General features: G+C 37.1%; 1 protein-coding gene across 2 annotated transcripts in view; it reads right to left on the bottom strand.

Annotated features, from left to right (window-relative positions):
* Pxn (Peroxidasin) overlaps window positions 1–22,283 on the bottom strand; it is a 425,335-nt gene that overhangs the window by 24,871 nt on the left and 378,181 nt on the right. For both annotated transcript variants that reach the window (XM_068351797.1, XM_068351798.1), the window contains exons 27-29: window positions 10,130–10,334; window positions 9,670–9,850; window positions 9,435–9,563 (exon numbers count right to left, since the gene is read on the bottom strand). In XM_068351797.1, coding sequence (XP_068207898.1) covers window positions 9,435–9,563; window positions 9,670–9,850; window positions 10,130–10,334 — 515 coding nt within the window. The remainder of the gene's footprint in view (window positions 1–9,434; window positions 9,564–9,669; window positions 9,851–10,129; window positions 10,335–22,283) is intronic.

The raw sequence follows: 22,283 nt of genomic DNA, 5'->3' as shown, positions 1-22,283 counted from the left end.
ATAAACAGATTATGCAAAATATTAATATTTTAACCATTATAGCTTAGGGTAGTAAGCTAGAGAGAAATTAAGAAAGGCACATACTTGTGTATCCTTTCCAGCCAATTGCTATGACCTCCCCCCAATATTAAGGTTATAGAGTTTCCTTTATCAAGGCAAACTCAAAAGAGAAGGGTTCTAACCTCTAGGGATAGAAAAAGTGTACACTACCCCTGACCGTTCTTAAATTATTTAATATTGTGGGGTAAGTTATTAACTGACTTCTAATCAGAATATTGAAGGAATTCTATTGTTTCAATATGGGATTGGTCTCAGCAATAGACTGTGCAAGGATACACAAGGTATGTTGGAAAATAACTACTGTATAATATATACTATTGTTTTCTGTCTGCAGTATATACTATACTGCAAATATACTGGCTACTGTATAATCATATACTGTAGTTCAGCCAGCATCTTGCTGGCAGGGCTAGCACCTGGCGGCACAGTCCGGCTGGCATGTCGCCAGCTGGGTAGTACCTGACGGTACTGGTCCAGCCGGCATGCCGCCGACTGAGTAAGTACCTGGCGGCACAGTCCGGCCAGCATGACTGCGGCTGGGTAGTACCTGACGGCACCAGTCCAGCTGACAAGCTGCCAGCTGGGTTAGTACCTGGCGGCACTTGCTGACAGATAGAGAGAAAGCCTGGAGTGAAGGGCTGCCTTATTAAAATGTATGTTTACCATAAATAAGGGTGTAAGTATATAACCTTACTGCCTTCCTCCAGAATGAGGGTTCAAATGGAAGGGGAAAATGCATCATTCAAGCTTCCATCCAGCCACAAGATCCGTTGCCGGTCATTGCCGGTTTCAGGAATGTGGATGGCAGTTGAAGAGAGGACTGAAGAACACTCAGCAGCTGAGGGGTCTCCCACCGTCAACTGTCACAGCCGGCACAACCTTTCCCGGAGCCTTGTGTCCATAAGGGAAAGACTGAGTGACTTTACAGCTGCTTATGTAGGAACCCGGCTGGCACCACAATCTACCCGGCAAGCGGTGAGATTGCAGGACAATGGCCACAGCATTGCGATAGCTAGGCCATCGCTAAAGGACAGAGAGGGGCAGGGAAAAGGCTCCTGTATCAAGTGTAGAAGAAGGTGGCAGGATCGCCGCCACTTCCACACAAAAGAGAAACATTGTTTCAGTATCGGCGCCATCCTAGGTGGCAGAAGAATATCTATTCTTTAGCCTAGGATCTGCTGAAATCCAGTGTGGAAGAAGGTGGCAGGATTGCCGACACTTCCACACAAGAATGAAACATTGTTTCAGTATCGGCGCCATCCTAGGCGGCAGAAGAATATCTATTCCTCAGCCTAGGATCTCCTGAAACAAGGCTAGTCTTCTAGACTGCAGGGGAGAAGGTGGCATCATACTACCACTTCAAGTGCGACCTAGGGAGGCTTAGCCTCCAATGACGACAGCTCTAAGCCGGCAGGGGAGTGACTACTTACCCTGCCGCTCGGCCGCCAGCAGAAAGACTAAATACTCTGAGGTTCTGTCGAAGACCCAAGCCGGCATACTCGCCGGCATGGGTGGGAGACAGAAAAACACTAGCCTAGTCAAGCCTGAGTGAACTACTCTATGGCATGACTAATACAGGGTTGTCGCCTATGGCAGCACTCTAAGGGAAGGAGGAATTACCCTTAAATCTCCACAGGAGACGAGTATCGAGTTATATAATTAATTCTAGGAGATATACTATCTCCTGTTGAATTTATAAAACGATACACGAGGGTAACCGGGGATAATGAAACAGAACTAGTCTTCTAGACCGCAGGAGAGAAGGTGGCGGCATCATACTACCACTTCCAGTGCGGCCTAGGGAGGCTTAGCCTCCTATGACGACAGCTCTAAGCCGGCAGGGGAGTGACTACTTACCCTGCTGCTCAGCCGGCGACAGAAAGACCGAATACTTTGCGGTTCTGTCGAAGACCCAAGCCGGCATACTCGCCGGCACGGGTGGGAGACAGAAAAACACTAGCCTAGTCAAGCCTGAGTAAACTACTAAGATAGGGTTGTCGCCTATAACGGCACTCAGAGGGAAGGAGGGATTACCCTTAAATCTCCACAGGAGACGAGTATCGAGTTTTATAATTAATTCTAGGAGTTATACTATCTCCTGTTGAATTGATAAAACGATATACTAGGGTAACCGGGGATAATGAAAGTAGCCTAGCACAGAGCAAGATCACGGTTACCTAAATCACCAAAACTCTAACGTATACGAACGACATAAGGAAGAGGAAATTGTATGCATAATATATCTTTACTAGTAAAACTGTGCCTAAATAGCTTTCATAATTCATTAATGCTATTACCACCGGGAATGTCGTTCTGCTAACTAAATAACACATGTATAACGAAAGACAGTGCCCATGGCGCCTCCAGTGACTGGCCAAGCTCCAAAACACATTAAATTAAACTAATTTCACTGTGAAGCAGGAGCTATGTAAAGACTAAATACTCAACTTTCCAGAGGCAGAAGAAGCTGGAAATTGCATAATAAATCCTCTCAATAATGATTAAAAACGTTAAATAACAGAGAAAACCCCCATGTGCAATTGCTACTGAAATAGGAATATGCACCATCTTGGAGCCATGTAGTAGTATGGGAGGAAGGGTAACCTTTGATAACAGCTCCCCTTCAGTTTAACTACTTTCCCCCTCGAAGCGAAAACGCTATTCAGGGTGAAGATTGCTATGTGTCATATCGAGATATATATATGTCCCCTGATTTTATGCAATATCCTTAAGAGAAATTTTAAGGATATTCGCGCCAGGAGTTAGAATTCTAGAGACTTAAAGGTCAATGCTCTGGGAATATCACTGTTGCCAAATATCCCTTAGAAAGCTACCAATAGGAACCTTCCATCAGGACGACATGGCTTGAGCCCAAAAAAAAGAAATGCATAATTACAGCAAACAGTAAAACTATAGTAACAAAAATGCGAACCTTACCTTTGGAGTGAGGCCATGTCCGAGGGCAAAGTGGCAAGGCGGTAGAGGACTATGACAAACGGCGGAAAATTTTATCATGTGGCATAAAACGTAAACACTTACCTTTACAAAACAGATTAATAAATGACAGAAAACATTAGCACTTAATTTTAGGAAACACATTAACAAATGGCAGGATATATTAACACTTTACGATAAACATAAATTTGAGTTTCTTTGTTTTTTCTAATATTGTGAAGTTAATTATGTATTTTCTTTCTTTACTGCCACTTTTCTTTTGCTTTTTATCTTCTGATTGGTCTGCTTGTACCAAAGGCCTCTTTTTAAAATAAATGTCCAAAGAAGCTTGTGTCTACCTACCAGCCATATTCCTTCGCTATCACACTTAACTGCATGCCAGCCTCGTATTTCTTGATTATTTCCATCTTTATCTCCATAGAAAACATCATTCTCTTCTTTCCCTGGATATCAGCAACTTTCTTGAGACCCATTGCTGATAAACTGACGTGATATCACACACAATACAATACAATAACTACGAAAGTGAAATCATAAACACTAAGTCAATGCGTACGACACTGCTGCCGAAACAAAAAGAAATAGGAACGCCTATCCCTAGATGGATGATGGGTTACAGTACAGAACAAATAAGCTAAGTTAGGTTAAAGTTCACGTAGTGTAAGTTAGAGTAATTTACGGTACGTTATCGCAGTCACCATCTCTATCTCCGCGCCAAACGTTCGTCTCCTTCTGCATAGCAAAGCCTACAACTGCGTTAGCCTGTCTCTAAGGTAAAGTGGCAATAAAAACCCCTTTTTTATTTATTTCTTTATAATAATTCTTTTTTACATCTCTATTAAATAATGCAATTATATTATTGCTATGTGTAATTATGTGTAGTAATTTACTAAGGAGTTATCATAGGTTTTTGGGCTGTAGAACGAATTATACAAATTGCAGTGTATTCTTATGGGAACAATAGTTCCAACATACGATCGTTTTAACATACGATCTAGGTCCCAGAATGAATTACGATCGTATGTAGAGGTTCCACTGATATATATATATATATATATATATATATATATATATATATATATATATATATATATATATATATATATATGTATGTATGTATGTATAAGTAATGCCTCACAACACGAAACTATTTGGTTCCGTAGAGGCTTTCGTAACGTCATTTTCTTTGTCTTGTGAGTCGCCTTTTACATGTAAATAGCCTAATTTGTTCCAGATCCTACAAAGGCACCACATTAAATTTATAAACAAGGATACAACTCCACTGTACAGTACTCAATGAATTGCTAAAATAATTTGACCTTTGGCTACCTGTAAAAGAAGTGTATAATTAGAGCAAACAGTAAAACTACAGTAACAAAAATGTGAACCTTACCTTTGGAGTGAGACCATGTCCGAGGGCGAAGGGGCAAGGCGGTAGAGGAGTATGACAAACGACGGAAAATTTTATCAAGTGGCATAAACCGTAAACACTTACCTTTACAAAACAGATTAATAAATGACAGAAAACATTAACACTTAATTTTAGGAAACACATTAACAAATGGCATGATATATTAACACTTTACGATAAACTTAAATTTGAATTTATTTTTTATTTTTTTCTAATTTTGTGAATTTAATTACGTATTTTTTTCATTATTGCCACTTTTCTTTTGCTTTTTATCTTCTGATTGGTCTGCTTGTACCGAAGGCCCCTTTTTAAAAAAAAATGTCCAAAGAAGCTTGTGTCTGCCTACCAGCCATATTCCTTCGCTATCACACTTAACCGCATGCCAGCCTAGGATTTCTTGATTATTTCCATCTTTATCTCCATAGAAAACATCATCCCCTTCTTTCCCTGGATATCAGCAACTTTCTTGAGACCCATTGCTGATAAACTGACGTGATATCACACACAATACAATAAAATGACTACGAAAGTGAAATCATAAACACTAAGTCAATGCGTACGACACTGCTGCCGAAACAAAAAGAAATAGGAACGCCTATCCCTAGATGGATGATGGGTTACAGTACAGAACAAATAAGCTAAGTTAGGTTAAAGTTCACGTAGTGTAAGTTAGAGTAATTTACGGTACGTTATCGCAGTCACCATCTCTATCTCCGCGCCAAACGTTCGTCTCCTTCTGCATAGCAAAGCCTACAACTGCGTTAGCCTGTCTCTAAGGTAAAGTGGCAATAAAAACCCCTTTTTTATTCATTTCTTTATAATCATTCTTTTTTACATCTCTATTATATAATGCAATTATATTATTGCTATGTGTAATTATGTGTAGTAATTTACTAAGGAGTTATCATAGGTTTTTGGGCTGTAGAACGAATTATACAAATTGCAGTGTACTCTTATGGGAATAATAGTTCCAACATACGATTGTTTTAACATACGATTTAGGTCCCAGAATGAATTACGATCGTATGTAGAGGTTCCACTGATATATATATATATATATATATATATATATATATATATATATATATATATATATATATATGTATGTATGTATGTATAAGTAATGCCTCACAACACGAAACTATTTGGTTCCGTAGAGGCTTTCGTAACGTCATTTTTTTTGTCTTGTGAGTCGCATTTTACATGTAAATAGCCTAATTTGTTCCAGATCCTACAAAGGCACCACATTAAATTTATAAACAAGGATACAACTCCACTGTACAGTACTCAATGAATTGCTAAAATAATTTGACCTTTGGCTACCTGTAAAAGAAGTGTATAATTAGAGCAAACAGTAAAACTACAGTAACAAAAATGTGAACCTTACCTTTGGAGTGAGACCATGTCCGAGGGCGAAGGGGCAAGGCGGTAGAGGAGTATGACAAACGACGGAAAATTTTATCAAGTGGCATAAAACGTAAACACTTACCTTTACAAAACAGATTAAAAAATGACAGAAAACATTAACACTTAATTTTAGGAAACACATTAACAAATGGCAGGAAATATTAACACTTTACGATAAACTTAAATTTGAATTTATTTTTTATTTTTTTCTAATTTTGTGAATTTAATTACGTATTTTTTTCATTACTGCCACTTTTCTTTTGCTTTTTATCTTCTGATTGGTCTGCTTGTACCGAAGGCCTCTTTTTTAAAAAAATGTCCAAAGAAGCTTGTGTCTGCCTACCAGCCATATTCCTTCGCTATCACACTTAACCGCATGCCAGCCTCGTATTTCTTGATTATTTCCATCTTTATCTCCATAGAAAACATCATCCCCTTCTTTCCCTGGATATCAGCAACTTTCTTGAGACCGATTGCTGATAAACTGACGTAATATCACACACAATACAATACAATAACTATGAAAGTGAAATCGTAAACACTAAGTGAATGCGTACGACACTGCTGCTGAAACAAAAAGAAATAGGAACGCCTATGCCTAGATGGATGATGGGTTACAGTAGAGAAGATGCTGAGCAATAGGAGAGTAGGATCTTATAGTGGTAACTAGCATCTGAGTAGAAAGATAACCATTGTGAGCGTTGTAGGATGGTGGCGAGTTTATGGGCTGGCGGAGCGCGAATTTCAAAATTAGTCTAAGACACGGTTCGGCTCTCGTACCATACCTCTTTTCGTAGCTCGAAAAATTTTTCGCGATGCGAGTCGTAAAATTCTTCACATCTCGTTTTACAAAGTGAAAATTTCGTAAGCAGATTCTTTCGTGTCGAGAGGTATGACTGTGTGTGTGCGCATATATATATATATATATATATGTATATATATATATATATATATATAAATATATATATATATATATATATATACATATATATATATATATATATAGTATATATATATATATATATATATGTCCAACTTACACAACATGAGATCCTTGTTGAAGATTATCGATGTTGTCCCTACGCTAGTTATTCTGATTGCGCAATAGCGCCCCAGAAAAACTCCAACCATGGCAGGTGCAAGGTGTAGTGGAGTACCATAGGCTTTTAATTGGGGTTATAATGCTTTTCTGTTGTTAATATATATATATATATACATATCTATCTATCTATCTATCTATATATATATATATATATATATATATTGTACCAACCGTGTATAACTTACATAGAGATATTTATTTTATTGTTACTCTTCTTAAAATATTCTATATCCCCTTTTCCCTTTCCTCACTGGGCTATTTTCCCTGTTGGAGCCTCTGGGCTTATAGCATTCTGCTTTTCCGACTAAGGTTGTAGCTTAGCTAGTAATAATATATATATATATATATATATATATATATGATAATTTTTTTTCTTTTTTGCACATTTAAACGTGTTTCTTTCATATTTCAAATAAGCCATATATATTAATACATTAAAGTCTGGATTCTCTTAACGACCTCGGGATCAGAGCCCAAGGCGGAACCGCCCACGAAGGCGGAGTGGTATGGTCACTGACATACAGATATCCTGGCGAGGGTTCAAATCCCCGCCGGTCCGATATCATAGTCTTTGGGCGGTTCCGCCTTGGGCTCTGATCCCGAGGTCGTTAAGAGAATCCAGACTTTAATGTATTAATATATATGGCTTATTTGAAATATATATATATATATATATATATGTGTGTGTGTGTGAATGTGTATGTATGTATGTATGTATGTGTGTGTGTGAGTGTGAGTGTGCATATATGTGTATGTATATGCGTGTGCCTGTTTGCAAAAAGAAAGTTTCTTGAGAATATGAAAACATAATGAAAGAAGTAAGTGAAGGAAAACTGTCTTAAATGAAAATAGTTCTGTGATAATGGAGTGGGCCTTTTGGAGATATGTTGAATATGGAGACTAGAAAAGACCCAGAGCTAAATATCGTAACAATGAATAGGGTTAGTCTAAGTTTGGCAGTGTTTGTAGAAAGGATATAAAGAGGACAGTTAAAATCTTTGAGAACGGAAACCCACATGCTGCAGTTACGGCGGTGAAAGTGTGATTGAATGGCTACCCAAATAACGTAAAGTATGCTATATGAGGGATATTAGTCAAAGTAATGGATGAGACATAAATTTCTTATTTTACCTAAAGGTATATGTCATGAGATCAGAATGTAAGAATTATAAATGCTATGAAGATATTATGTATGGCATGGAAAATATAAGGCAAGATTTTAATGAGACTGTCAAAAATTAATATTTATTCCCCTTGAATAAAAGTATTCTTAGTTTTAAGAGTGTTCGTTTTCTAACGTATTTCCCAGTTTCTATGAATATATGTTTAAATGTGATTATTTTCCTCCACAGAAGTAGTTTTATCATATTAACTATATCAATGAGTTTGTATGAATTAGTATAATAATATTTAAAGTAATAAGCTAACTTTCTTGCAAATTTTAGCCATCTAGATCAGAAAAAATTACGTATCATCCCATTGTTGTCAAACTTCTTCCTGTGGAGATTATATATATTGTTTGATTATTGTAAGGGCACATGCCAGTAACTTAAACTTGCCTTCTGGACGAAACCCCTTTTTTTGTGTGTATGTTGGGTTACGATTAGAGTACTTGATGTTTATCTTTAAATTGATGTTATGTTACGTAACCCTGTAATTTGGTAGATCTGACAACTGTGCTATGCAATATACTCCTCCTGAGTTTTCTTCCAGGGTTGAAAGGTGAATCTTGGCCTCTTTGAGCAGTTGACTCCAAAAGGCAAGTAATTAGAAGATATTCTCCTGAATCCGACCGCCATCATCACCTCGTGAACCATCGCATCATTGCAGCAATATTCTTATAAGAATACTCTGTAACCCCGTTTGATATTTGTTTAATTTTTATCAAGTAACGTAAATTTTGTTCATTTGTGTTGATGTTAATGTTAGCTCTTTAATGTAACTCTGATGATTTTTGTTTGTGTAGTTTAAATATTAAATATATGTCAAACTTTTTAATTGAGTCTTTGTGAACCCGTGTGGCATCACCCCCAAAAGAATTAGTGCAAGAAATTTAGTTTTGAATCAAAGGTAAGGTAAACGGCAGATGTCTCTTAAGTAAGTGTGTTTCTAAGTTATGTAACTTGGCCTCGTGCGAAGTTGGTGCACGAGGGTTTACAGGTAAAAAAGGTAATATATGTGGTTGTAAATAACCCAGTATTTCACCACAGAGACGTAAGAAAGATGGTTTTAAGCAAGGAAGAGAGCATATGATGAAATTCTTGTAAATAAAGTTATGTGATATTCTTGAAAGTGATGGAGATAGGCTGCATGTGTTATTTGAGGTACGACAGATAGGGAGGCATCGTGAAGTGTTGAAGATATATAGAATAAAAAATAGAATATTGAGAACAATTGATTTGTTTCATTGCTGTTAAGCAAACTGTACGGTGTATTTTAGTATTTTTGATACTGCAAGAAGGTTACATTATGAAGATTTCAAAGAAAATTAATAATTACCCGACATTTGCAAGATGTACATGGATCCTTTTTCCAGATTTCTCGTTGTCTGCGTTCTCTGCCATCTTCGTCTTTGCATATCCTTCTTTTTCGAATATGCCCCCCACACATTCTTTCTAATGTTTCAACCTATCAGAGAAATTTAACTATTAGTTTTAATAAACATTATACATTTTATAAATTGTATAAATTTTAATGCAACTAATTATTAAAAAATACAGTTACCTGAACGTACCTTTTTATCTAATGCTAAAACTGTTTTAGAGAGCTGTTCTACTAGGACTTCAATGCCTTCTATTCGCTGTTCCGTCATGTCTTGTTCATATGTTCCAAAATCATCTACAATAATCCCATCATTTTCACTTTCCTCTGAAGAATCCTCAGGTAGGAAGCCATCAAAGTTATATGAAGTTTTGCTGCAAAAATCATTACAGACATGTAGCATTATATGATGCAGTGTAGCTTTCTAAGTTATAGAAATGACCCAATTATTAATTATACAAAGATAATCATTTATCATCATGCAAATCTTCCACAGAGAAATTTTATTTGTAGTGATTTATTTACAGGGATCTCATTATTGCTACCCTCAAAAAATGAATTAACTTATAAAAATCAAAGAACTAGTAAATCTGGTAGCTCACATGCATTAAGTATTATCATTTGAATCACGAACTCTCTCTACAAAAACTTACAAGGAGCTTTTTGATGTAACAGTGGAATTCTTTGGAGTATACCTAAAAGTTCTAGGTGATGAATACTCAGGAAAGATTATTTGTTCATCGCCATCTATACTCATTAATTCATGTTCCCTATCTTCAATATGAGTATAGTCGGTTTGTCGACGAAAGCGAACACCAGGGTCTGATAATCGATGAAAATTTCCCGAGTTACGACAATCTGATATTAGAAAAAAAGGGGGGAAAATATGTAAACACAGGATTTTAACAATAAATAATATAATAAAAAGTTAATAGAATCGAGATATGATATTTTGCTGTAAATATTGCTTTATTAATTTGGTTTAAAAGCATTAAAATCTTTCAATTATTTCATGAATCTTACCAGCCAAACTTTTAGTTTACAAGTACATTAACACATTTCTGTGCTTCTTAACAGATTGTAAAAATCTGATGAAAACTGTTAATCATAAATGCATCAAATACAAAAGAGTCAGCTCAGCTAATGATTATTTTACACTGGAAACATCGCTAACGCTAAAATTACAGAATTTTTTCTTCCAGAACATTCTCAGGTGCTCATTGGATACTTCTTTGGTCATCCTCCAATGATTAATATCACCAAACTATGCCTATCAAGACCATCCACCCTTTTTCAATATTCTTAGTTCTTGAAAGACTAAATGTTTTGCCATATCAATCTGATTCTCGTTTTTGGTTTCCCAAGATAATTTACAGTCAACAATAGAAGTTGCCATCTAAACTTATCATGAATATTTTCAATTGTTTCATCAAATGTCATCGTCACATCAAAGCAATGTTCACAGTCCCCTCCACTTCAAACTTTTGTTATTAGAATGGTTGAATAACTGCAGTTATTTTTTATTTCAATGAAAGCCAAAGCCTTAAAAAGTGTTAAAAATCTGTTATTTTTCATATCATTCATGATAATAGGGCCAACAACTTTCTACATTTCTCGAGAAACAATACTAATCATTTCTCAATTATTTTATCCAATGTCATTGTCACATCAAAGCAATGCTCTCAGTCCCTTCCACTTCAAACTTTTGTTATTAGAAAGACTGAATAACTGCAGTTATTTAAGATTTCAATGAAAGCCAAAACCTTAAAAAGTGTTGAAAGCCTGTTATTTTTCATACCATTCATAATCATAGGGCCAACAGCTTTCTACATTTCTCAAGACACAATGCTAACCATTTTGAAACTTGTTCAATTAACATTCTTAGATCCCTTTTTATGTAAATGTGAACACAGTGTTATTACCCAAGACTAATAATATCATTATGAGTAATTAGTGAGTGATCTCACTGTATGAATCTTTTGTCACTTTATCAACAATGACTGCAAGTGAAGTGGAGCACCAATGCCGTGATTGCTATTATGAACCGGACATTAACCCCAGACACATAGTTAAAGAATCCTTCAAGTAATACAGACATGTGCCATGACAGTGACCTAGAAAGGGGCAAGCAACAAGGAAAATTTCACTCTCTTCTCTTACTAGATGCCACCCAGATTGATCAGTCAAGTACGGGAAGATAAAGGCATTGAAGAAGATCAAGATAACAGAATATCCTCTGGGTTTAGAAACCGGTTTGAAATACAGTTGCAAGGTATATCACGTCTGGTTCCTGTCTTGAATTCTTATGCAGTTTTCGTAAGAGATGGCATTAGAAAAGTGGACCAACTGTATTTCTTCCCTATAAAAGTCTTACAGATCCTGTTTGTTAACAAATGAAGGTGAAAATTTACTGCAAGATTTACTTTCTAAGAAAAGGATAAGATCTCTGAATCACATGAGAATTTAGGAAGAACTTAAGAACAATTATACGTAGAAACATAAGCAATAATATGCACCAGAGAGGAGGAATAAGATTACAGAATTACAATACATATTACATAAAATATCAAATTAATAGGTAGAACACTGTTAAGCGATGTAATAGCAACAAAATCAAAGATAAAAATGTAATGCATGAAGTAGAAGAAATCCAAGGGATCTCAGTAGATTACAGGATTTTCTCTTAAAATAGTGAATAAATATCAGTAAGTGGACAAGAGGTGACTTCACAGAGTTGCCTTGCTTACACTTTTATTATTTCAGCACACCAATGTGAAATGCTTTAGATATGGTGTCTTTAGATTTCTAAGAGCTTTCAGGGACATTTCATCAATAAATATGATTTCAAATCCTTCTCACCAGACATCTTAGCATTATACTGATGAACCTGCTTAATTGTCTACAACAACCAATGCTTTGGGAATATTACTCTGTTTACAACATGCAGCCAAATTCGTTTCCATGTGCATGTCCGTAAGATCATTACATGCATGTATCCATGAATATATAAATAGTTATATAGTTGTAATTAGGAATACAAGAAATTAAAACATCCATATATTTCAATAGTAGTGTACAAAACCCATAAAAGAAATGATGGCTAAAGTTTTAGATAGATATGCGTTGTGTATAATAGCTGAACGTAACACTATATCGTTCTCATAGTGAGGCAGCTTAGGTAGTTGATGGGAACATGCTGAATAAAAGCACCAAATTTTTCCCAAGTATCCATGAGCATCCAAGCTTCAATCTTAAAACCAGTGCCAAGTGATAAGAACGGTAAAATGTCTGCATGGAACACGTTTATCATTCATCATTTGATTGCGAAAATTTTAAATTATATCTGTTATATGTTGTATGTACATGTATTATTTGAACTGAATTTCATGAAGATGGAGTGAACATAGTGTATAATTTGCCAACAAGCTATAAATTAATCCCTTCGCTGACCCTTGAATGCACGTGGAGCCATCACATCAGCACCCGTGTCCTATGCATCATTTCTAGAAAATGTGGCCCACTTGAAAGAACTGAAATCGTTACCAGTGCCACTGAATTTCAGCCGTGATATCACAGTAGATAATCTCATTAGGACTCATACTGAGTGGCACAAATTCTGCCATTCACAGTTCAATACTAACAGACTGGAAAAGGCAAGAAAGAGGGAGAGGAATGCTAACCCTGAAGGCAGACACTAGCAACCATGTCACTCACTTGACAAGTCCAGCTGCATATTTTGTACAAAGGTAGATGAACTATTGCATGAATTTAGTACTCTACGCAGAGATGATAATGTCAAGTCTATAGCAAGGGAACTACAAAATACAGAGCTAATGCACAGGATTGAAAATTTCAGTGACCTTATTACCTTGTTGGTTTTTGGAATTGTTATCACTCTCTAGTGAGAAAAAAAGATGTTCCAAGGATGACACTGTGAATATGATGACACTGAAAGCAAGAGACTTTGCATAACTCCTCACAAATACTGAAAATGAGGTACAAGAATGTATATTTTGCTTCACGATTTCATCACTGACACACCATCATGAGAAGCGTCTTGGAGACTTTAGTACTAATAGTGAGATTAACAAGGGTTGTTTCAAAAGCTTAAGTTTTGAATCACTTCCCCATGCAAAAGAGAAAAATAATGGAAAACAAATAGTACTTATGTTAAAACAAGAACAGAAGCTAGTATTGAAGCAGACATTCAAGTAGGAGTTTGAGAGATCCCATGATTTTAGCAAAGGCTGTCAGGATTGTACAAAAAGAAATCTTCAGCTCAAGTCATATTTGATGGTACCTTTCTCAGTGATTGCCAGCAGAAGTGTCTCACTCCACTCCAACCACTGAAAACCATGCTGATGAAAGGACCTGATCTAAAACACCAAGATACCACAGATTCATAAGCCTTGTTTCACAGCCCACGCAAGTCATCCTTTATATCTGCAAGAAGACCAAAAATTTGGAGCATGGTGACCCAAGTCACACACGCAAGTCCATTCATTAAAGCGTGAACCATACCTTCTATTGTACATAAGATTCAGTTTAAACACAGGGACAAGGATCAAACAACTGGTCGCTAAGATTTGTAAACCGAGTATCAGCGTCAGCTATGATAGGGTCCTGCAAGTAGAGAACTGAAGTTGCCGCTACTATCTGTGAGAATATGAAGATAAAAGGATTAGTATGTTCTGGTCAGCTCCTCTAAGGTCTATTCCCCATAGGGGCATTAGACAACCTTGATTACAACGTTCCAAAGGTTCCGTCCATGGCACAAGCATCCGTTAAATCCAAGAAAGAATAACATTAATGTCACGATGGGAAGAGGTCCCTCAGCTACCACACAGTTCCAGCTGCAGCACTTCCCAAAGCATCAGTAGCTGTGCACAAACAAAAGTGTGATGTAAAAGTTGTGCAATGCGGTCTGAAGAGGGCATGTGAATGAAAAATAGAAATGACTGGGACATGCTAGCTAGGTCTTGGCAAAAGAAAAGTTGTTCAGGAGAGATTGTATAACATGGTCAGCCTACAATTCCTTATTTCAAGAAAGTCTTACTAAAGAAGTTGAAGCTGTCATTACTTAACTTCTACATTTTTTTCACTGAGAAGGCAGCCGGATAAGGCATGGAACGGATGTCAGGCATGAATCTACACAATTCATATCCACGTCCTGGAGAGCCTTCCTTCAACAATCAAAGAGGAGTTTGCTGTCAGGGGTTACTGGGTTGTTCAAGAGACAGCCAGATGTTTCTCCAGAATTCTAATTGATCAGGTTCATGAACTGTATAATGGACTTGTTAAGTGCTCTGGAGGCACACTTTGCCCAACAGAACATCCACAGGCCTTAAACAACTGGATGATAGCTAGATGATAAGCAAACACAACTCACTGAATTTGATCATACATACACTTCAATCTCAGAAGATGAACACCAGCACCATGAAGGTCTGTCTGCACAGAAGTCATGTTATGTATAAACACTGGGCCTTATTCAAATTATCAACGAGATGAGTAATCCATTCCTTCATGAAAGAAGTGAGCTGCTTGCATTTGACATGCAGCGTGTGTTTGATGAATCAGCAGTCAAAACTGTGAGCACCATACAAGAAGTGGGAAGGGCTCAATATGGCAATTACAGCAAGACTATCATCACTGAGCGGAGAAAACCACCAATGAGCCAATTTAAAGGAACTTGTTGCTTCTGTTCAGATCTCCAATCAAAGGATATTTCAACTGACCCTCACATACTGCTTTTCTCCATACTTGTATACTGAGTAGGATTATTTAATGTAATTTTATTTCAAACACCTGTAATGTATCAGATGTTGACCAATCATACTATAGAAAAATACCTCAAATAGATAAAACACAGTAATATTGTACCATTTCGGTTAAGTACATGTTCGGGAAGCATATACTTTTCCTTGACTTCTATATGTCTTAATATAATCATTTTCCAAAAACTCTCCAATGGAAGCTTTAGAGTGGTTATATAGCCTGGCATCGATTATAAAATCAAAGCAGGGACCCTAATGATTGCCAGCAAAAAAATTTTTGCATCTATCCAGCATGTACCCAATCACTTGAAATTCCATTCTAAGCTGCCCCACTATCACTAAAATATATCATTACATGTAGCTGCTTTAACTGAAAATGCTCTCATTGTTTCTGTTTTCTAGTCAAATATTCTCTACAATTAAATGGTAAGAGAATTTAACGTTTAAAAAGAATTTGATGTTTACATGCTCGTCTGTATATGAATAGGAACTGCAAAACTTTCACCCTTTTGAAGGTTCTTTTAGGGTAAGTTTTTGGTAAACAACTCATGTTTTTTTATACCATTACCTTAAATGCTGTATTGTTCTCGAGATTACTATTTCCATTTGTATTGGTATTTTTACTAGGAAAGCTCTCATTGTTTTTGTTTTCTTGTCAAATATTCTCTAAATCTAATAGTTAAAGAATTTAATGTTTATATGTACATCTGATGTCGAATGGGAACTACAGTCCTTTCACCTTTTGAAATACAAATAATCTAACTGAATAATCACCGTAAAGTGTTTTCAACAAGATTCAGAGGAGATAAAAAGGAAAACATATTTTCCTCTGTATATTTTCCTATCATAATATATATATATATATATATATATATATATATATATATATATATATATATATATATATATATATATATATATATAAATACACTTATATATATATATATATATATATATATATATATATATATATATATATATATGTGTGTGTGTGTGTGTTCTAATTCCTGTATGAAGATATGTGTTATACTTCAAGGTAAATTAACTCTATAATCATAAGAATTCCACAAAACCTATAACTCAGCATGTTGTTGTAGCAAGATTGCATTTTGATAGCGAGGGGTAGTGAGTTGCCTTTGTGCACTCAAGGAGACAAGGCTCTCACCTGAGAGAGTGTTAGCTGTGTACAGTATAGTGTACTTGCAAACCTTTTGTAATAAAGTGAAAAAAACCCATGTTCCAATGTCTCATTATCCGTCAACACGGGACATATTGCTGTTAGGTGTAAAAATACGTCTGTTTGTGTATGCTGTGAGCCAAGTTGTTCTTTGACCCGGTAGAATAAAAGTTCAAGATGCCTAGATACACAAGGATTAACATAGCAGACGCAGCTGCTGCAGGTGAGAACGAAGGAGCAGTGGGATATTGCATTCCCGATGAAGAATATAAACAGGAAATTAGGACGCAAGAATTGGAAAATAAGTTAGATAACTAAGAACAGTTAATAAACATATTCTTGATTGAACGAGAAGAGGAGCGGCTCGCATATCCGACGTACATGGACAAAGTCCAAACGCACACAAGTGAAAGTGCACATGCATAGCGGAGTGAAGATACCCAAATCGTGGTTCGAAAGTTGCCAAAACTCCAGGCAAGTATTAGGCCTTTTGATGATCAATGGTCTAACGAAGGGTTTCAATCGAGTGAAGTGTTTTTGAGTGACTTTGAAGCTTTTTCTCTTTCCGACCACCCATATGTGGCATATGGGTGATCAGAAAGAGAAAAAGTTATTCAAATAATTAGATTGCTGAAAGATGCTCCTGCAATGGAGGTAATGTGTTGGCCACAAGACAGTTTAAGAAGTTTTGCTGAAATAAAACAACGTTTTATTGGGAAGAATGCCTTACCTCATGCAAGAAAGGGGGACCTAAAAACAAAATTACATACCCAAAATTCGGGAATGTGAATCGGTTCTTAGTTTTGCAACTCGCATTTTTCGCGATTGCGATTCGGTTGCTACCCGGAGTGCCAATCTCCCAGAAGGTGATAAAAAAGCAATTGCCCATGAACATATTCGCATAATAGTAACCCGTATTTATGTGGTTATTTGTTCGATGAAAATCGCTCGTTAGCAGACGTAGTGATGGCGATACAAAACATTTTAGACAGTTTGCCAAAAGAAAAAATGACTGGGAATAACTAGCCTGATTCCGGGAAATTAACAGTCATGAGAGGCACTCGTCAACCACCAAAGCTGGAGAGGGGAGAATGCAGTCAGCAGGTTAGAAGATTCTTCAGATGCTGGCAGTGTGGGGGAGAGGGGCACCGACGAGTGGAGTGCCCCACCCAAGGATCACCCTGCTGTTACACTTGTCAGGCCTACGGTCATCTATCTTGAGAGTGCCCAACAAAAAACACCTATGGCAGGCGGGCTGTGGCACACACACACCTACCCTCGCCCAACATCGGAGGAAAAGGAAACAGAGGAAGGGGGAGACGAGGGAGATTGATCACCCCACCCCTCCCCGAATGACATCAGAAACAGCAGCCGGGGCAGCGCTCACGTCGACGACGGACTTAGAGCAGGCACTGGGACCTCCATCGGTACCCCCGAACTCACCCACCCAGCACTAGGGAGCAGCGGCATTGCAGCTGAGGTCATTAGCCCGTGCCCCATATATTGTAATGGCCGGTTAGGAATGTTGGCAGTTAGGATTGACTTGCCAGTGTTTCACGGATTGAAAAAAGATTCTCCTCAAACCCACTACAGTCAGCGGTATCCCTTGTCCTTGACACGCCAGGAGGAAATAAAATATGCATAAATCATACAACGATCGTCAAATTTAAGGAGGGATCTGTGAAGTTTACACCAGAATCAATACAGATAGGGTCTCTTCACGAGGCGGACTTTAAACATAGCTCCACCCCTTATGCAACGTCATGGGCGTCCAGTGTGGTCAGACTGCCACCTAATGCCATACGATTTCATTGTCATGAGCTACACCTTTCAACCTACATGCACATCATTTATGAAAGGTGCCTTCTTATTGCGCTGTTTTCGGTTGCAACAAAGTCGGAACTAACTCAAAATGTAAAGGCTTACGATATTTCAGGTTTCCTTGAGACAAAACAACACAGAATGGCTGGGTAATTCGTGACAGACGCCAGGACGAAAGTAACGTAAAACATACCCGGTTTTGTTCCCTCCATTTCCAACAAGTGGATTTTGAAGATGAGGTAAATTCAATTAATATGAAAAACACGTCTAAATGTGCAAAATTTACCATTAATTGAATGCCAAGTAACAAACTACCAATTAGCTACGATGGTGAAGATGGGTTGATTTCAATTCTAAGTACAAAACACCTGAATTCGACAGGTATAAGTACAGAAGAATTGTCATCAACTTTTATCTTTCTTCGTGGCCAAGTGGTTTAGTCACTGTCTATACAAGCTTGCCGACCAGGGTTCGATTCCCGGCCGGACACAAGCTCTTGTCTTTGTGTGATTTCGCCTGGGGGCTCTGATCCCGAGGTCGTTAAGAGAATCCAGACATTAATGTATCAAAAATATATGTGGCTTATTTGAATATGAAAAACACGTCTAAATGTGCAAAATTTATCATTAATTGAATGCCAAGTAACAAACTACCAATTAGCTACGATGGTGAAGATGGGTTGATTTCAATTCTAAGTACAAAACACCTGAATTCGACAGGTATAAGTACAGAAGAATTGTCATCAACTTTTATCTTTCTTCGTAGCCAAGTGGTTTAGTCACTGTCTATACAAGCTTGCCGACCAGGGTTCGATTCCCGGCCGGACACAAGCTCTTGTCTTTGTGTGATTTCGCCTGGGGGCTCTGATCCCGAGGTCGTTAAGAGAATCCAGACATTAATGTATCAAAAATATATATGGCTTATTTGAATATGAAAAACACGTCTAAATGTGCAAAATTTATCATTAATTGAATGCCAAGTAACAAACTACCAATTAGCTACGATGGTGAAGATGGGTTGATTTCAATTCTAAGTACAAAACACCTGAATTTGACAGGTATAAGTACAGAAGAATTGTCATCAACTTTTATCTTTCTTCGTGGCCAAGTGGTTTAGTCACTGTCTATTCAAGCTTGCCGACCAGGGTTCGATTCCCGGCCGGACACAAGCTCTTGTCTTTGTGTGATTTCGCCTGGGGGCTCTGATCCCGAGGTCGTTAAGAGAATCCAGACATTAATGTATCAAAAATATATATGGCTTATTTGAATATGAAAAACACGTCTAAATGTGCAAAATTTATCATTAATTGAATGCCAAGTAACAAACTACCAATTAGCTACGATGGTGAAGATGGGTTGATTTCAATTCTAAGTACAAAACACCTGAATTCGACAGGTATAAGTACAGAAGAATTGTCATCAACTTTTATCTTTCTTCGTGGCCAAGTGGTTTAGTCACTGTCTATACAAGCTTGCCGACCAGGGTTCGATTCCCGGCCGGACACAAGCTCTTGTCTTTGTGTGATTTCGCCTGGGGGCTCTGATCCCGAGGTCGTTAAGAGAATCCAGACATTAATGTATCAAAAATATATATGGCTTATTTGAATATGAAAAACACGTCTAAATGTGCAAAATTTATATATATATATATATATATATATATATATATATATATATATATATATATATATATATATATATATATATATATGTTAATGTGAAATTTGTCAAAATGTGTTCTCTCTACCATATTCTTCATCGTTTATTCCTTTTTTTCCATAAAATCTATTTGATATGATTCATATACTTTAATATCTCTTTTTTTGGTCGATTGCAAGTACAGTAGTATTCTTTTTACACTCTATCCACATTTTCTCTGTATTATATAAAAATTTGTTTTCATAAAAAAAAATTTGGAAAATATAAATAACGTTACCTTTCTAGGTTTTATCATCAATGAAAAGAATTATTCTCAAAAATTACATAAAATCAGCGAAAGAATAAAAAGCTTTTTCAACAATTATCTATAATCTTAACAATATTATTACGAGAGAGAGAGAGAGAGAGAGAGAGAGAGAGAGAGAGAGAGAGAGAGAGAGAGAGAGAGAGAACTAAGTTTTCCTGTTTTAAAAATGGACTCGAGGAGAATACAACAAACCCTTACATAGGTAAGGAAATGAATAGCAAAACAACGAAAGAATATAATAACTATCTGTATTGAATTTGCTATATCTTGGAAATAAAACAATGCTTGCTAAATAAATGCCACTCTGGGTATTAGATACACATCATGCATGTAAAATCTTTTGAAATAATGGATCTAACACGCCATGCAATGGATTAAATGTATAAAAACTAAAGACTCCTATGTTAATTCAATGGAGAAAATCGGCGAAGCTCCTCCAATGACATCACGGCATTAGCTCCGCCCCCACCGCCTGAGTCGAACAGACCCTATCTGTATTGACTCTGGTGCACATGATTTTTTTGTCTTACCCACCTTGGAAATTCCAGGAATCAAGGCTACTTTAGGAATACATTTCATTTCTAATAATCAAATATGCATTTTTTTGGGAAAAAATACAATAACAGTAAAAGCAGGAGGGTGTATTTTGCCAATAGAAAGTCATGAGAGAGTAAGTGCTTGTGCGGGCATGGAGAGACATTTAAGTAAGGTAACATCTTTACCTGAGAGAGGTGAAGTGTTGTCTCCCTAGACACTTACAAGCATATCAGTGAACCGGTGTCGCCCTCTTCCGGAAGGAACCAAGGTCGTTGTTAAACCCCATGACAATTGGGTGCATATAATTTTAGAGGGCTTATTGGAATTAAAAGGAACACAGCAGATATAATGATAGTTAATACGTCAAATAAAAGAGTTGTGTTAGGAAGTGATTCTGTGTGTGAATTAGAGTTATGTGAAATTGCTAATAATGGGATGTTGGGGGCCACAACTCCACCCCGCACAGACGAACGCACTCACAATTTGATTATGCAAGTGCGAAAACTATGTCCGCCAGAATATCAACCTGTAGTTAGTGACATTACCAATAATCATTCCAATGTAATTGCAATTGGAGATGAGCCACCGAGGAGGATTGATCGATTTCCCTTTAGGATTGAAACTGGGCAGGCGGAGCCGATCAGGTCAAGGCCTTATAAGGTACCCATTCATTTCCAGGGAGAGATAGAAAGGGAAATTAGTAAATTAAGGGAACAAGGGATAATCGAGGAGAGCGAATCCCCCTGGGCTTCTCCAATTGTAGCTGGTAGGAAAAAGGAGGGCTCGGTAAAATTGTGTATTGATTACAGGAAGTTGAATGCAGTCACTAAGGATAATGCCTTTCCATTGCCCTCGATCGAAGAATTACTTGTGAAGGGACGAGATAGTATATATTTTACAACTGCTGATTTAAAATCTGGGTACTATCAAATACCCATTCAGGAAGACAGTAAATGTAAAACGGCATTTATAGCTAACGATTAACTATTTCAGTTTAATTTTCTTCCTTTCGGTGTTAAAAATGCTCCAAGTGATTTGACCACAGTAATGATGGCAGTTTTGTCTCCCTTATTGGCCATAATGCTCTTGTTTATTTAGATGATATCATAATTACAGGGAAAATGGCCCAAGAACATAATAATAATATTCGTAAAGTTTTGGAAGCATTGTGATGTAATGGTATGAAAATGAACTTGTCAAAGTGCAAATTTTTCTGTAAACAGGCCAAATTTTTAGGTCACATAATAACCCCAGAAGGTATCCAGCCCTGCCCCAGCAAAGTAGCGGCTATCAGAGATTTACCAAGGCCACGTAACCCTAAGAAAGTAGCTGGGTTCCTTGGGCTCTCTGGGTATTACCGTAAATTCATAAGAGGTCTGGGGAGATGGGGAGACCCTTAGATGCTTTAAAGAAACAAAAAATAATAAATTGAGGGGTGGAAGAAGAAAGGGCCTTTAACCATTTAAAAGCTGCCTTAACTAGCAGTAACTTACTCGCATATCCTAGATTTGATCGACCATTTTTAGTGAC

Source organism: Palaemon carinicauda, chromosome 28 (assembly GCF_036898095.1).
Source record: "Palaemon carinicauda isolate YSFRI2023 chromosome 28, ASM3689809v2, whole genome shotgun sequence".
Lineage (NCBI taxonomy): Eukaryota > Metazoa > Arthropoda > Malacostraca > Decapoda > Palaemonidae > Palaemon > Palaemon carinicauda.
Note: the sequence above shows the minus strand (reverse complement) of the source record. Positions and strands in the feature narration are given on the sequence as shown.